The 17,949-nt window shown below is 40.8% G+C and overlaps 1 protein-coding gene across 7 annotated transcripts in view; it reads left to right on the top strand.

The window, feature by feature from the left end:
* The window catches only part of card19 (caspase recruitment domain family, member 19), an 82,623-nt gene that overhangs the window by 48,673 nt on the left and 16,001 nt on the right, over window positions 1-17,949 (top strand). For all 7 annotated transcript variants that reach the window (XM_072582270.1, XM_072582276.1, XM_072582275.1 and 4 more), the window contains 4 exons: window positions 1,965-2,118; window positions 7,125-7,193; window positions 8,627-8,698; window positions 12,580-12,652. In XM_072582270.1, the coding sequence (XP_072438371.1) occupies window positions 1,965-2,118; window positions 7,125-7,193; window positions 8,627-8,698; window positions 12,580-12,652 (368 nt within the window). The remainder of the gene's footprint in view (window positions 1-1,964; window positions 2,119-7,124; window positions 7,194-8,626; window positions 8,699-12,579; window positions 12,653-17,949) is intronic.

The following is a 17,949-nucleotide window of genomic DNA, read 5'->3' as shown; positions in this document are numbered from 1 at the left end:
GAAAGCTACACCACAGAGGTATTTGGGAGTACTCCTGCACAAATCACAAAGAGCCAGCAAAGCATCCAAATTCAGCAGATGGGAAGGAATCTTGGCCTTTATTTCAAAAGGAATGGAATATGAAATTAGGGAAGTTTTACTAAATTATACAAGACAACAGTCAGATCACAGCTGGACTACTGTGAAAAGTTTTGGGCCCCTTACCTATGAAAAGGTATACTGGCATTGGAGGCAGTCCAGCTAAGGTTCACCAATGCTGTACATCTCTATGACTCTATGACTCTATGTGGAAGGACCCCCTCATGAGGACAGGTGAGTAGTTTGACCCGTATTCATTAGAGTTTGAAAGAGGTGGTCTTACTGAAACATACACAATTCTTAGGAGATGTGACGGGTGGATATAGTAAGATTGTGTCTCTGGTTCTAATGAGGGAAACAATCTCATGTAAGGGGTCACTCATTTAAATCAGAAACGAGGAGGAATTTCTTCTCTCAAAAGCTAGTGAATTTGTGAAATTCCTCACTGCAGAGGGCTGTCAAGGCTGGGTCATTTAGTATATTCAAGGCTGTGATAGACAGATTTTTAATTAGCAAGGGATTCGAGGGTTACAGGGAAAAGGCAGGAAAGTAGAATTGAGGATGATCAGATCAGCCATGATCTCATTGAATGGCAGAGCTGACTCAATGGGCTGAATGGCCTGTTGCTGCTCCTAATGATCTTTACAGATTAAATGATTTTGTTTGTTTGTATCCAGCTATGTGAATTTTCATTTTGCAGACACTAAGTCTGAATGATGATCATGTCTTAATTTCAGTAGCCATTCTCAGACCTGAATCAGTCCCCATCTGAACAAAGAACACAATCAAAGTTCACCTGTCCTCCGGCCATTCCATAGATTGTCCATTCCATGCTGATTATTAAAAGTAAAATATTTGTGTTTTTCATAAATTCACATGCAAAAATCATGGGCATAATAGTGTAAGAAACCGCTTTTCAGTAATCTTAAATCAAGTTGTCTGTCAAAGTCTATATTGAGTGATGATAACTGCTTAGAGTTCTGTTCAGTGTTAAGCATGACAGAGGTACCTCTGTTTTCTTACAGATGATAATGGTGCATTTCAGTTCACAGCAGAAGTCTGAGTCATTGTGGCAGCCATCACTTTTAGATCTATGTTGTAGTCTGGGGTTTATGCACAGAGAGAGGGCTGATGCGGCTTACTGCCTGTTATTGATTGCAGATTGATACTACCTGTTTAGCTAAGTTAGAAATATGCATTCCCTAAACAATCACTTCTGGGTTCGGACTCAAATTGTGAGGTTTCATGAGCAAATTACTTAACAATGTAGCAGTTATTTTGCATACAGGAATGTCTCACAAACAGCTTTTGTGTCGCCATAGTCTTACCAGATCATAGGACTGTTCTCTCATTAGAGAGAGATGACTGGTGGCGACTTAACATGAGGACCACCATACTTAAGGTGAGAAGAGAGGTTGGCAAAGAGCTTCCTTCATAGTAACCTCAGCCGGTGACAAGAATTGATGCCACACTGTTGACATCACACTGCTTCGCAAACCAATCGTCACAAACACCAATATAGTAAACACCAAATATCATTTCTTAGGTATTGGTAAGGGGTAGGTATTGGCCAGGACACCAGAGAGAATGCCCCTGTTTTTCCTTGCATAGTACTATAGGAGGTAAGAGATTATATTTGTTTAATGCTGTATTGAAATGTCTAATCACTGCCAATGCAGCAGTTTATTGGCATTTCACGAGAGTATCAGCCAAGCTATATGCTCAAGTCCTTGGGGTAGGATTTGAACCTCTGACTTAATGCGAGAATGCTATTCAGTAAGCCAAGGCTAATGCTGTCAGAATAAATGAGCTGATGTGAACAAAGGTAGTTTATTCCTTATCCTGATGGCAATAATCATGCTAAAGCTTGCATTTTCTTTCAACAGTTCAGAAATGTAAATACTCCAGTGTGCATAAGAATATCGGAGCTCCTCCTTCATCTGCAGAAGAAGAGCAACAGAGCATGTAAGGAATTTTATAATGCTTTGGAGACAAATGATGCACAGATCTACAAAAAATTGCCAAGCAAATACCTGGCCAGTAAGTTTGCAATTTCATGCAAGTACTATATTAAGTAGAGTGTTTTACTTGTCTTACTGGATTTGTTATTATCTTTGTACAAACCTAACTTTTAAAATTAGGTTCAAAATTCATATCATTATCGAAAAGAGTGACACAGCTATATTTTATTAATTAAAACCTTCACTGAAACAAATGACTAAAAGCATTACTGACGAAAGACTATTTCATTTTAGTAATGATTTGGAGATGCCAGTGTTGGACTGAGGTGTACAAAGTTAAAACTCTCACAATATCAGGTTATAGTCCAACAGGTTTAATTGGAAGCACTAGTTTTTGGAGCGCTGCTCCTTTATCAGGTGATTATGGAGTACACAACTGTAAGACACAGAATTAATAGCAAAAGTTTACAGTGCAATGTAACTGAAATTATACGTTGAAAAATACCTTGATTGTTTGTTAAGTCTCTCATCTGTTAGAATCTCCATGATAGTTTCACTTCTTTCATATGTAAATCACAACTTTTTAAAAAAAATTACATTCTCAGGTTAACTTTAACAATTGGTGTCAGCCCAGATATTGTGTTGAAGGTGGTCACCCCCTGTGTTCTGTTGTCTGTGCTATAATGTTTAGACTTATTTTAATCGAAAAAAAAATGAGTTAACAGAGTCTTACATGGATCAATGCAGTTTTTGAGCAAAGTACAATGTAATTCTGCAAGTACAAATTCACCCCACAAATATAGATGTGTGTGTGTGTTTTTGTGGGAGTGTGTGTGTGTGTGTGTGTGTGTAGGAGTGCCTGTGTGTGTGTGTAATGGTAGTCACCTGTAGTGTGACATGAGCCCAAGTTCCTGGTTGAGGCCCTCCCTATGGGTACCGAACTTAGCTATCAGCCTCTGCTCAGCCACTTTTCGCTGCTGCCTGTCCCGAAGTCCGCCTTGGAGGAAGGTAACCCAAAGGTCCAAGGTTGAATGTACAAAGTTAAAAATCACACAACACCCAGGTTATTGTCCAACAGATTTAATTGGAAGCACTATCTTTCGGATTTTGGACCTTCGACCTCAGACCTTCAGGTGATCATCCTCCAAGGCGGACTTCGGGACAGGCAGCAGCGAAAAGTGGCTGAGCAGAGGCTGATAGCTAAGTTCGGTACCCATAGGGAGGGCCTCAACCGGGACCTTGGGCTCATGTCACAATACAGGTGACCACCATTGCACTGTGTGTATATATACATACACACACACACACACACTCCTACATATACACAGGCACACTCACACACACCTATAGACAAACACACTCCCACACTCTCACATGTATCCTCTCACAGACCTCGACTCCTTTACACTCACATATACACTGTCTCTCACACACACATTTAAGGGGTGAATTTGTACTTATGCAGTTACATTGTACTTTGCTTAAAAACTGCATGAATCCATGTAAAATTCTGTTAACTCATTTTTTAGATTAGAATCAGTCTAAACATTATGGCACAGACAACAGCAACAGGGGGCAAACGCCTTCAACACATTATGTGGATTGACACCAATTGTTAAAGTTAACCTGTGAATGTAATTTTTAAAAAAAAAGTGTGATTTACATATGAAAGAAGTGAAACTAACATGGTCATTCTAACAGATGGGAAACTTAAACAATCAGGGTATTTGTTCAATGTATAATTTCAGTTACATCACACTGTAAACTTTTGCTATAAATTCTGTGTCTTACAATTGTGTCCTCTACTATCACCTGATGAAGGAGCGGTGCTCCGAAAGCTAGTACTTCCAATTAAACCTGTTGGACTATAACCTGGTGTCATCATTTTAGTAAGCATCTTATACTTTATACTTAACACACAGCTTAATCTCCACAATGTTACAGACCTTTTCGCTTCCTCTGGATCTCTATTATGCTGCTTTGCTGAATATAATCTTTGTTTTCTGAATGTAAGCTGTGTTTTCAGAGTTTTATAAGCCCATCACCAGCAACAAAGCCTGTTCCAAAGATTATTTTTTCCTCTCTCACACCCCCAGAATTAATCTGCTATCTGTAGAAGGCTGCTGAATGCATATTTTGACTAAAGATGCTCTTCCTCCTGTATTTTTTTGTGGTAACTCACGAAGTCCAGCAGTTTTATTTCTCTGCTGATTGCATAAAACTGCTGTGTCTGGTTGTAATGTTCATTAATTAGAAGGGAAACCTACAACCTGATCTCGAAAATGGCTGCTTCTGCATTCTTTCTCATAGCATCGTGAAACATCTTAAGCTTATATCCAGGTAGAAACACTAATTAGGTTTGGAGGGATATGGGCCAAATGCAGGGCAAATGGGACTAGATTTATCTAGGTAAAAACAATGACTGCAGATGCTGAAAATCAAATACTGGATTAGTGGTGCTGGAAGAGCACAGCAGTTCAGGCAGCATTCAACGAGCAGCGAAATCAACGTTTCGGGCAAAAGCCCTTCATCAGGAATAAAGGCAGTGAGCCTGAAGCATGGAGAGATAAGCTAGAGGAGGGTGGGGGTGGGGAGAGAGTAGCATAGAGTACAATGGGTGAGTGGGGAGGAGATGAAGGTGATAGGTCAAGGAGGAGAGGGTGGAGTGGATAGGTGGAAAAGAAGATAGGCAGGTCGGACAAGTCAAGGAGACAGTAACTGAGCTGGAAGTTTGAAACTAGGATGAGGTGGGGGAAGGGGAAATGAGGAAGCTGTTGAAGTCCACATTGATGCCCTGGGGTTGAAGTGTTCCGAGGTGGAAGATGAGGCGTTCTTCCTCCAGGCGTCTGGTGGTGAGGGAGCGGCGGTGAAGGAGGCCCAGGACCTCCATGTCCTCGGCAGAGTGGGAGGGGGAGTTGAAATGTTGGGCCACGGGGCGGTTTGGTTGATTGGTGCGGGTGTCTCGGAGATGTTCCCTAACGCGCTCTGCTAGGAGGTGCCCAGTCTCCCCAATGTAGAGGAGACCACATCGGGAGCAACGGATACAATAAATGATATTGGTGGATGTGCAGGTAAAACTTTGATGGATGTGGAAGGCTCCTTTAGGGCCTTGGATAGAGGTGAGGGAGGAGGTGTGGGCACAGGTTTTACAGTTCCTGTGGTGGCAGGGGAAAGTGCCAGAATGGGAGGGTGGGTCGTAGGGGGGTGTGGACCTGACCAGGTAGTCACGGAGGGAACGGTCTTTGCGGAAGGCGGAAAGGGGTGGGGAGGGAAATATATCCCTGGTGGTGGGGTCTTTTTGGAGGTGGCGGAAATGTTGGTGGATGATTTGGTTGATGCGAAGGTTTGTAGGGTGGAAGGTGAGCACCAGGGGCGTTCTGTCCTTGTTACGGTTGGAGGGGTGGGGTCTGAGGGCGGAGGTGCGGGATGTGGACGAGATGCGTTGGAGGGCATCTTTAACCACGTGGGAAGGGAAATTGCGGTCTCTAAAGAAGGAGGCCATCTGGTGTGTCCCACGGTGGAACTGGTCCTCCTGGGAGCAGATACGACGGAGACGGAGAAATTGGGAATACGGGATGGCATTTTTGCAACAGATAGGGTGGGAAGAGGTGTAATCCAGGTAGCTATGGGAGTCAGTAATCTCTCCATGCTTCAGGCTCACTGCCTTTATTCCTGATGAAGGGCTTTTGCCCGAAACGTTGATTTCGCTGCTCGTTGGATGCTGCCTGAACTGCTGTGCTCTTCCAGCACCACTAATCCAGTACTAGATTTATCTAGAATATCTGGTTGGCATGGATGAGTTGGGCCAAAGGTTCAGTCTCTGTTGTGTACATCTCTATGATCCTATGGCTCTATCTATCCTATACCAGAATTACTTATGTCTTAGAATGTAAAATTAAACCTGTGGCACAATTGTTTACCATCCAATGCCAAGAATACCTTTCTGGGACCTTAGAGACTCAAAGTCTTATTGCAAACTCTGAGACAGCTGACATTGTCCACCATGCTTGCACACCATACACCTTCCTCTCAGTAAAACAATTTCAGCTTTCCCTAATTTCTAACCATCAAACCACTCAGGCTTACTGTCAGGCAGATCTTAGACCAGGTCATACTACTTGCTTCATTTTGCCCTAAATTTAAGGTTGCACTCCCCATAATATTAATAATCCTATACATTTCATAATTGTAATTAACTTCATGCAAGCTTACTTGAGTTAGTTGTACATCGTGACATTATCTGTATAACACAAGCATCATGGAACACATTGGGGTTATTTTTGAAATACACAGGAATCTGTTAACCACAGTCATTCTCTGGTGACTTAACATCTTTGTGCTACGAATCAGTAAATTATCTTAACCTGAATATAGTTGGAGTCTGTGTTTATTTTCAATCACTTGGGATTCTGGTGCGGTGGCTGTGTCCCTACCTCTGGGACAGAAGTCCAAGTTCAAGTACCACTACCTGCTCCAGATAAATAGAGTCATAGATATACAACATGGACACAGATTCTTTGATCCAACTTGTCTATGCCAACCAGATATCCTATATAAATCTAGTCCCATGTGCCAACATTTGGCCCATATCTGTCTAAACCCTATTTGTATACCCATCCAGATGCCTTTTAAACATTGATAGGGCATAACATCTCAACAGGTTCATTAATAATAGTCTTAATCTAATCCTAATGACTAACTAACTGACCTGAAAGTGAGTTGTTTGCACTCTGCATTGGGTTTAGCTGATTTGAAAGTTGGGCCAACTCTGTAAAAATGTGATCTGCTGGATAAGACTATGCTCCAGATTATGAAAATGAAGATTACTTCATTATCATTTCACTTCTTTGTGGTGTTATCATAATGTAAGTGATCGCCTCTAATTACTTTCCTCCCAATAGGTTTGCCAACAATTTTCTTGTGATGACCAGGTGCCTTGAAAATCTTGCTCGATGTGACTGCTCCAAAATTCATCTTTGGAAATCATAGGGTCTTAATCTGTTCTCAGATACAGTTCTTCAGATTGTGATAATTTATACAATTCAGAAAAATGAAACTAAATATCTGCATTACTTTCTTTCACAGGAACAATAACATCAATGGGAATTAACATGGATACCTACAATAGGGAGAAATACATACTCAATGACAGGGGTAATTTATTTTTAAAATATATTATTTTGAAGCTTGATTTGAAATGTAATAACACAGCATTTATTTTATATGATTACTGTTGTTAATTGGTATTAGTGTTCTGTCAAAATTAATTTTCACAATACTGTAGAGAGAGATCATGAAAATAATTTTTGAGAGCATACATTTTAGAATATGAATACATTATGTAAATTAATGTCTGTTTATACCTCCACTCTTTGAAGAGTTTAATGAGATTACCTGAGAGAGATCATCACTGACTTTTTCATATTCCATCAAAAAACTTGGTGCTTGATTTGATCATTGTCTGATTGTAAATGTATGTGCTACCTATGGTGGTCTGCCTAATTCCATTTCATGTTGCTGGTGAGAAATGTGTTACATGACCAGTTCATCTATATTTCTTATAAAAGTGTAAAGAAGGTGTAAAGGGGTTGACATTAAAGATTTGTCGATACATTAAATTTTTAATTTAGTACATTTTCCTCGCATTGCTGATTATTGTCATTTTGGACTAATGACAGTTGTTGTAATTTAAATTAGATTAGATTCCCTGCAGTGTGGAAATAGGCCCTTAGGCCCAACAAGTCCACACCGACCCCCCGAAGAGTAACCCACCCAGATCCATTTCCCTAACTAATGGACCTAACACTATGGGCAATTTAGCACGGCCAATTCACCTGACCTGCACATCTTTGGATTGTGGGAAGAAACTGGAGCACCTGGAGGAAACCCACGCAGACACGGGGAGAATGTGCAAACTCCACACAGATAGTGGGAATCGAACCTGGGTCCCTGGCGCTATGAGGCAGCAGTGCTAAACACTGAGCTACCGTGCCACCTGAAATATTGTGCACCTTGTCTTAATTATTTTAAAATGTAAAATGTTTAACAAAGGTTAACTGTAACTTATTTTCCTTGACAAAAATGAATGAAGTAACCAGTGTGAGTATAAAGCCACCTTTTCCTGGTGCTTTTTTGAAAGAGAACATTGATTCTGCAATTTGATATGTGTTAAATGCAGAGTGAGTCACATTGGATTTCTGTGGAAATGTCAATTTCTTTGATGATGATTATTCTATCACCTCTGCATTAAAAAATAGGCTACAGATGTAACCAGCTGATTTTCTTTCCTGTTTATTGATCTGACTCATATACAAATCGTTGACCCTTTTGTGTCCATATATATGGTAAAATGGTTCTGGTTCCATTAACTAAAGGCTTAGACTTTTTAAAAAATCTATTTATAATATGTGAGTATTGCTGGCAAGGCCAGCATTTAGTCCATTCTATAAACCTTGGACTTTAAAACTCCCGTTTCTTTTCTTGGGGTTACTTATAATTCATAAATTTAAGAGACCCAAAGATCTAATCTAACATTTGCTCTAAAATCCAAAATAAAATGTGTCATTGAGTGTTGCATTTATTTTCAGGTCCTGTATTTTTTCTGGCTTGTTTTAGTGTGGCAGCAGGATTGGCTTTTCTTCTGTATTACTGTAAAGAAGGTAAGAATGCATAATTAATAAAGGAAGTAACAAATTAAACTGATGTTATAATTCATATCTGCCCCAGGCAAACATAAAACATTCCCCTTTTATTAAGAGGTAACACAGATGTTAGAAAGCTTAAAAGAGTGAATAGGTTTTTGCAGTTGCAGAGTCCTGAAGTTTACTGACTTTAGTTATATGAATGTGACCTCTCCCCCATATCACCTTAATGAAAACTAAGGATTATTCTGCATTTGTGTGCTATGAAGGAAATTCTTAGTTTCACAAAAATGTACTAAGCAATTGTTGCAGAGTTTTTTTTATGTTATCAAACATTAATTAGTGTTCACTATTTGTTTTATCAAAATTGGAACTATCATACGTTGTTGCAGATTCACTTGTAATCTGAAGATGTTAGATTTTAGACTTATGTCCATCGAAATATCAAATTTGATTACTGTGTGTATTTCCATTGCCACTAAAGGGCAATAAATCACATTACAAATGTGAACCATGATGCCCCATATGCGCAAACAGCTTGCATTTTATGGAGCTTTTTACCTGGTGAAAGATGTCATGAAGCTCCCTACAGCAGAAACAGGAAAGGGAAAATGGGAACACAAAAAGAGTGAGGGGTGGAACAGAAAGAATGGTCGAAATAATTGGATATAGATAGTTTTTCTAGCAATGACAGGTTTGGCAAATTTGAAAAATTCAGGAAGGAGTTCTAAAGCACAGCAACAATACAACTAAATGATTAACCAAGAGTGATGGAACTGAGAGAGCAGAAGTTTAAAGTAAATGACTCATTGAGGAACAGCAGTACGTATATACTGAATTGCATGACTTGCTGAGGTATGGTGCAGTGAGTCCATGGAGATTTATGGAAAGGGGGTCAAAGATCTTGAAATCTACATGCTGGGGGTACATGAGGCACTGTAGCTTGACACATTTTCATAACTTGGAGAAAGTGAGGACTACAGATGCTGGAGACCAGATTTGAAAAATGTGGTGCTGGAAAAACACAGCAGGCCAGGCAGCATCTGAGGAGCAGGGGAATCGACGTTTCGGGCATTCCTGAAGAAGGGCTTATGCCCGAAATGTCGATTCTCCTGCTCCTCGGATGCTGCCTGGCTTGCTGTGTTTTTCCGGCACCACATTTTTCAACATTTTCATAACTTGGTGAATGAGTTGCAATTGGAGGCGAATGATTAGAACCATCCAACAAGCAGGCAAACCATTTGGTGATAATTAGCATTTTGGACCAATGGGAAAATGTTTAGATGCTGCAAAGGTAGAATGAAATTGTTGAGGTAATGAATGTGGAGCAGGAAACAAATAGTCATATGTTATTTAAAGTTTCACTGTCATTTGATCAATCAATTGTGATCAGAAGGGGATTAATGGCTGTATTCTCTTTTCACATCTATTTCAGTTCTGCTGTTTAACATAAAAAGTAGAGGAAGAGGTATACCATATTGCCCCTTAGGTCTACTCTTGGTTAGAGACAAAAAACTGCAGATGCTGGAATCCAAGGTAGACAAGCAGGAGGCTGGAAGAACACAGCAAGCCAGGCAGCATTAGGAGGTGGAGAAATCGACATTTCGGGTGTAACCCTTCTTCAGTATCTGCAGTTTCTTTGTCTCTAATTCAGTATAATCACGGCTGACCTTATGTCTGAACTCCATTTTCCTACATGCTCCCTATACCCTTCCAATCTCAAAAAGACCAAAAATTTTTCCCTCACTGCCATAAAAACAAGTCTAATATTCCATTATAATGCTATTTTCAGTTGAAGACTTTAAACCAAAACCCAATTGCTGCCAGTGATTGATGCAAAAGATCCCGTGGCACTATTTTACTGTGTATCAGGGAAGTCATCACTTGTGTACTGGCAAATAGTTATCCCTCAATCTGACACAAAAACAGACTACCTGCTCATTATCACATTGACGTTTGGGCTTTTCCCCTGATAAGTTTCCTAAGTTGCAAAAGTGAGTACTCTTCAAAAAAAAACTTCATTGGCTGTGAAATGCTTTGAGACACCTGGTAGTCATGAAAAGCACTAAATAAATGGAAGTCAGTCCAATTGTTTTAAATATAAATTCAGTGAGGGAACATCTACAGCTCTCCAGGGTAGAGAATTCCAAAGATTCACAACAATTTGAGTGAAGAAGTAACTTTTTGTCTCAGCCCTAACTGATTGACTTCTCAGTCTAGATTAGAGTGGTGCTGGAAAAGCACAGCAGGTCAGGCAGCATCCGAAGAGCAGGAAAATCGATGTTTTGGGCAAAAGCCCTTCATCAGGAATGAGGCAGGGAGCCTCCGGGGTGAAGAGATAAACGGGATGGGGGGTTGGGGCTGGAGAGAAGGTAGCCAAGAGTACAATAGGTGGATGGAGATGGGGAAAGATTGGAGAGGCGGGTGGAGCGGAGAGGTTGGAAGGAAGTTTGGCAAGTAGGACAGGTCATGAGGATGGTGCAGAGCTGGAAGGTTGGAACTGGGGTGAGGTGGGGGGAGGAGAAGTGAGGAAACTGGTGAAGTCCACATTGATGCCCTGGGGTTGAAGTGTTCCGAGGCGGAAGATGAGAGGGATTCAATAACGAGAGGTCATATGTTCAAGGTGAGAGGTTTAAGGTTTAAGGGGGATACCCACAGAAAGTACTTTACACAGAGGGTGGTAGGTGCCTGGAACATGTTGCCAGCAGAGGAAGAAGAGGCAGGCACAGTAGATTTATTCAAGGTGCATCTGGACAGATGCATGAGTAGATGGGAGCAGAGGGATATGGATGCTTAGGATTTGGGCTATAGGTTTACTAAGTGGATTTGGATCAGCTCAGGCTTGGAGGATGGAAGGGTCTGTTCCTGAGCTGTAAGTTTTCTTTATTCGTTCTTTGTTCTCATAACACCACGTCAAATCTTCATTATATAGATTGAACCTCTCAGTCATTTTTACAATACTTTTTGTTTAATATCCAGAGATGCAAGCCATCAAATTAAGTTAAAATGTGACAAATATATTTGGTGAGGTTATGTGAACTAAGTTTATTCAATTGATTATTTAGGTACATCATATAGTTCAACTCAAGTCAAAGATTATTGACCTTAATGTGATTTGACAATAGTAGTTTTTCTGTTAAAAGATGTGATACAGCTAAATCTTAATCAATTGAAGGTGTTCAGAATTAGACATTAATTAGGCACATAAGAAAATGCCTTTCTGTAATTTATCTCATGGCTGCTTATGAACTGATTTTTTTTTAGAATTTGCATCCCTACAATGTGGAAACATGTCCTTTATCCCAACAAGACTACACCGACCCTCCAAAGAGTAACCCCCCCCCCAGACCCATTCTCCTACCCTATATTTGCCCCTGACTATGTATTCCTGATGAAGGGCTTTTGCCCAAAACGTCAATTTTACTGCTCCTCAGATGCTGCCTGAACTGCTGTGCTTTTCCAGCACCACTAATCCAAACTTTAGTATGGCCAGTATACCTAACCTGCACGTTTTGTTGGATTGTGGAAGGAAACGGGAGCACCTAGAGGAAACGCACATAAACACACGGAGAATGTGCAAACTCCATAGAGACAGTCACCCGAGGGTGGAATCAAACTCGAGTCCCTGGTGCTGTGATGCAGCAGCGCTAACCATGAGCCACCCCACTGATCAGTGTTTAGTGATCTGATCGAACTGATTATGGATCAGTTAGTTCAGATCACTAATCACAGGTCACTAACTGATATGGATCAGTTTCTGCTGGTCCTAATGACCTACAGAAAAAGAGCAACAATGTACTGAGTCACAAAATTAATACTTAAACGTTAGCAGGTAGACTAGCTGTTTCTATACTTGAGATTGATCTTGCGTAGTAATGTATTTTCAATTCTGTCTGCAGATATTAAAGTTGAAAATACTGCGAAGAAGATCATAGGTTTCTCTTCTCTTGGTGTTGGAAGACGAGCTAGAAGGTACTTGTTAGCATACATTGAAGACCAGTCAAAGAGGAACTAATGAAAGGGCAGCAGTTCAGTAACTAGCCTGCCTTGTCAACAAATGACTGCGAATACATGTCCTTTCATCTTAAAGGATGGTTCTTCTATAAAATCCAAAGCCAGCTATGTTTATCTATTTGTATTCCAAGTAAATTGCTTCCCGGAAATATTACTACTTCCTTTCAGTACTGATAGACTGTAAACCTCCAATAGGGTATTGATATGATCTGCAATATCAAGAAAAGCATGTGGAATTGACTTCCTCTTCCCTTACAATGCTGGCAGCTAATATGCAAAAACAGGGATTCAGCTATCCATCCTATTTTACTGGCAATACTGTAATTGTAAGCTTTAAGCCAACCATATTTGAAAAGTTTACTGGCTCTCAACAGGGGGGAGAAAAAATAGGTTCATAAATATGTAATGAATGTTGTATCTTGTTGAACACTTGTGAAATTGCTCTCGATTAATTGAAAAACTGCAGCTATACCCACACTACAAGTGTACTGACAGGACTATTTAAAGAAACAGTAGAGGCTGTAGTGATACTGTTTGCTTGCATCGTAATGGATGAAATTGAGACAGCAGAGCTACATACAAACCCAACAAATAGCTGAAGTTGCTTCCTGTTGCTGTAGCTTCTTTTTACTCTCAGAAAATGTTAATTCATTGGAAAAGAAGAAAGCCTTTTGTATGACCAGTGTTCTTTTTTTAACAAATGAAAAAGACCAAATTCACAATTGTTGCAGTTACAGTGCGGCTGTGAGAAACCTATGTGGAGTAACTACCTGATATATGCTTCCATGAATACTGCCAAAGATTGTTAAGCTGCACTTTTAGCACAGGCAAAAGAAAAGCTGGCACTTTGCCAGTGATTGAATGCTGTATGCTAATAGCATTAGATATTCTAATTTCTTGGTGAGGAGATGCAAAATAAGCACCATATAAATACAGCAATGAGAGACCTTAATTGAATGCCTGATGAATGGAAATAAAGATAAATATATATTCAAATTAGGAGCAAAAGTAATAATGAATATTAATAATAACAAATGCCATTTAGAATTTAGTCTCTGAAGTCTGGCAAAGTGACACTGACCTACTCATGCAATATCTGGCTTGATTTTGTGCCTGGTAAAGCCATTCACTTGAATCTGGGTAGAAATAAATAGTTTAAAAGAAGCAGTTTTCTAACTATTAGAACATATCTGACCATGTGATACTTGATCCATTCGTAAGGCCCCGTTCATTTTAATGTTGAAGTCGTTTTGTTGCTAATCTTAGTTTTAGAAAATAACTAAACCTCATCTGACACTGGTTCTCACTGCTTGTAACTTTCAGCATTATTTCTCATCATGGCAGCTACTACATCTACTGGCATTCTACAGTGAATTGTTTATAAAATGTTGTATTGCAGAAAAGCTGGCTTATAACTAACATTTTTTAAAACCATCAGTTTCCAGTTTATCAGCACCGTGAACCTTGGCATTGTTGGAAAAGAATTGCAGTTTTATTATTACAAAACTGAAAGGTGCTGGTGGTTTACTGCTGAGAAAATATTACTGATTATTTTTGTAATTGAAAGATTGGGAGCTAATAGATATTCTATCTGATGTTTTTCATTAAGCCATTTCCCCCATTACTTGAACAGGTCAGGAAGCAAGAAACTGAGATTTATATTTTCAGTGACTTGAGCAACTAACATTCATTTATTAACAAATAATTTAGTACTTCAAACTGCAGCTGAAAATCTCATTATGTTGTTGCAATTAAATGTAGGATACTTAGATTTTGACTGCTCAACAGTAGTCATGTAATTGGCATACTAAACATATCAAACGTTAAGCATTCTCAGGGCATAATCATAGACAATAGACAATAGGTGCAGGAGTAGGCCATTCTGCCCTTCGAGCCTACACCGCCATTCAATATGATCATGGCTGATCATTCCTAATCAGTATCCTCTTCCTGCCTTATCTCCATAACCCTTGATTCCACTATCTTTGAGAGCTCTATCCAACTCTTTCTTAAATAAATCCAGAGACTGGGCCTCCACTGCCCTCTGGGGCAGAGCATTCCACACAGCCACCACTCTCTGGGTGAAGAAGTTTCTCCTCATCTCTGTCCTAAATGGTCTACCCCGTATTTTTAAGCTGTGTCCTCTGATTCGGCACTCACCCATCAGCGGAAATATGTTTCCTGCTGCCAGAGTGTCCAATCTTTTCATAATCTTATATGTCTCAATCAGATCCCCTCTCAGTCTTCTAAACTCAAGGGTATACAAGCCCAGTCGCTTCAGTCTTTCAGTGTAAGGTAATTCCACCATTCCAGGAATTAACCTCGTGAACCTATGCTGCACTCCCTCAATAGACAGAATGTCTTTCCTCAAATTTGGAGACCAGAACTGCACACAGTACTCCAGGTGTGGTCTCACCAGGGCCCTGTACAGCTGCAGAAGCACCTCTTTGCTTCTATACTCAATTCCTCTTGTTATGAAGGCCAGCATGCTATTAGCCTTCTTCACTACCTGCTGTACCTGCATGCTTGCCTTCATTGACTGATGTACAAGAACACCCAGATCTCTCTGTACTGCCCCTTTACCTAAATTGATTCCATTGAGGTAGTAATCTGCCTTCCTGTTCTTGCCACCAAAATGGATAACCAGACATTTATTCACATTAAACTGCATCTGCCATGCATCTGCCCACTCACCTAACTTGTCCAGGTAACCCTGTAATCTCCTAACATCCTCATCACATTTCACCCTACCACCCAGCTTTGAATCATCAGCAAATTTGCTAATGTTATTGCTGATACCACCTTCTATATCATTAACATATATTGTAAAAAGCTGCGGTCCCAGCACGGATCCCTGCGGTACCCCACTGGTCACTGCCTGCCATTCCGAAAAGGAGCCGTTTATCACTACTCTTTGTTTCCTGTCAGCCAACTAATTTTCAATCCAATCTAGTACTTTGCCCCCAATACCATGCGCCCTAATTTTGCTCACTAACCTCCTTTATCAAAAGCTTTCTGAAAGTCCAGGTACACTGCATCTACTGGATCTCCCTCGTCCATCTTCAGAGTTACATCCTCGAAAAATTTAAGAAGATTAGTCAAGCGTGATTTCCCCTTCATAAATCCATGCTGACTCTGTCCTATCCTGTTACTACTATCCAGATGTGCCGTAATTTCATCCTTTATAATAGCCTCCAGCATCTTTCCCACCTCTGAGGTCAGACTAACTGGTCTATGATTTCCTGCTTTCTCTCTCCCACTTTCTTAAAAAGTGGTATCACATTAGCCACCCTCCAATCCCCAGGAACCGACCCTGAATCTATCGAACTCTGGAAAATAATCACCAACGCATCCACGATTTCCCGAGCCACCTCCTTCAGTACCCTGGGATGTAGACCATCAGGCCCCGGAGACTTATCAACCTTCAGACCTAACAGTCTCTCCAACACCAAATCCTGGCAAATATAAATTCCCTTCAGTTCAGGTCCTTCAGCCACTGTTACCTCAGGGAGATTGCTTGTGTCTTCCCCAGTGAACACAGATCTGAAGTACTTATTTAATTCTTCTGCCATTTCTTTGTTCCCCGTAATATATTCCCCTGTTTCTGTCTTCAAGGGCCCTATTTTAGTCCTAACCATTTTTTTGCCTTGCACATACCTAAAAAAGCTTTTACTATTCTCCTTTATATTATTGGCCAGTTTACCTTCGTACCTCATTTTTCCTCTGTGTATTTCCTTCTTAGTAATCCTCTGTTGCTCTTCAAAAGCTTCCCAGTCCTCAGTTTTCCCACTTATCTTTGCTATGTTATACTTTTTCTCTTTTAACTTTATACGTTTCTTAACTTCCCTCGTCAGCCAAGGCCGCCCATGCAACCTCCTGGGATCTTTCTTCCTTTTTGGAATGAACTGCTCCTGCAACTTCTGCATTATACACAGAAATATCCGCCATTGTTCCTCCACGGTCATCCCTGCTAAGGTATTGCACCATTGAACTTTGGCCAGCTCCTCCCTCATAGCTCCATAGTTCCCTTTATTCAACTGAAAAATTGTCACTTCCGACTGTACCTTCCCTCTCAAATTGCAGATTGAAGCTTAATGTATTATGGTCACTACTTCCCAATGGCTCCTTCACTTCGAGGTCTCTGACCAAGTCTGGTTCGTTACACAATACCAGATCCAGAATTGCCTTCTCCCTGGTCGGCTCCAGCACCAGCTGCTCTAAGAATCCATCTCTGAGGCACTCCACAAAGTCTCTTTCTTGAGGTCCAATACCATCCTGATTCTCCCAGTCTACCTGCATGTTTAAATCCCCCATAACAACTGTAGTAACATCTTTGCGACAGGCCAATTTCAGCTCCTGATTCAACTTACATCTGACATCCAGACTACTGTTTGGGGGCCTGTAGATGACTCCCAAGAAGGTCTTTTTACCTTTAGTATTTCGCAGCTCTATCCACACTGACTCTACATCCCCTGACTCTAGGTCCCCCCGCGCAAGGGACTGAATATCCTCCCTTACCAACAAGGCCACCCCACCCCCTCTGCCCGTCAGTCTGTCCTTATGATAGCACGTGTAGCCTTGAATATTCATTTCTCAGGCCCTGTCCACTTGAAGCCACGTCTCAGTTATCCCCACAATATCGTGTCTGCCAATTTCCAAAAGAGCCTCAAGCTCATCCATCTTATGTCTAATGCATTCATGTATAGCATTTTTAATTTGTTACTGCTCTCACCCTTCCCATCAGCCCCTATTTCACTCAACCTTACAGCATGATCCCTTTCTGAGTTTTCTGCCTCCTTGATACAGTTGTCTTTCTTGATTTCTCTTGTTCTAACTTTCCCTTCAATTTCCTTTTTAAACATCCAGTTTGACCCCTCCCCCCGCTACTTAGTTTAAATGTAGCGGTGTTGCAGTAGAAAACCTGCCTGCCAGAATGCTGGTCCCTAACCTATTAAGGTCTCTCTTGTAGAATTTATGTTTACCACAAAATATACCTCAGTGATCCAAGAACTTAAATCCTTGCTTCCTGCACCAGTTCCCCAACCACACGTTCAAGTCCATTGTCTCCCTGTTTCTGGCCTCTCCAGCCCGAGGAACTGGAAGCAAACCGGAGATAACCACCTTGGACGTCCTGCTTTTCAGCCTTCTTCCTAGTTCTCCGAAGTCCTGCTGTAGTATGTTCCTCCTCTTCTTCCCGACATCATTTGTGCCAACATGTACCACCACCTCTGGCTCTTCACCCTCGTCCTTGAGGA

Source organism: Chiloscyllium punctatum, chromosome 12, assembly GCF_047496795.1.
Source record: "Chiloscyllium punctatum isolate Juve2018m chromosome 12, sChiPun1.3, whole genome shotgun sequence".
Taxonomy (NCBI): domain Eukaryota; kingdom Metazoa; phylum Chordata; class Chondrichthyes; order Orectolobiformes; family Hemiscylliidae; genus Chiloscyllium; species Chiloscyllium punctatum.
Note: the sequence above shows the minus strand (reverse complement) of the source record. Positions and strands in the feature narration are given on the sequence as shown.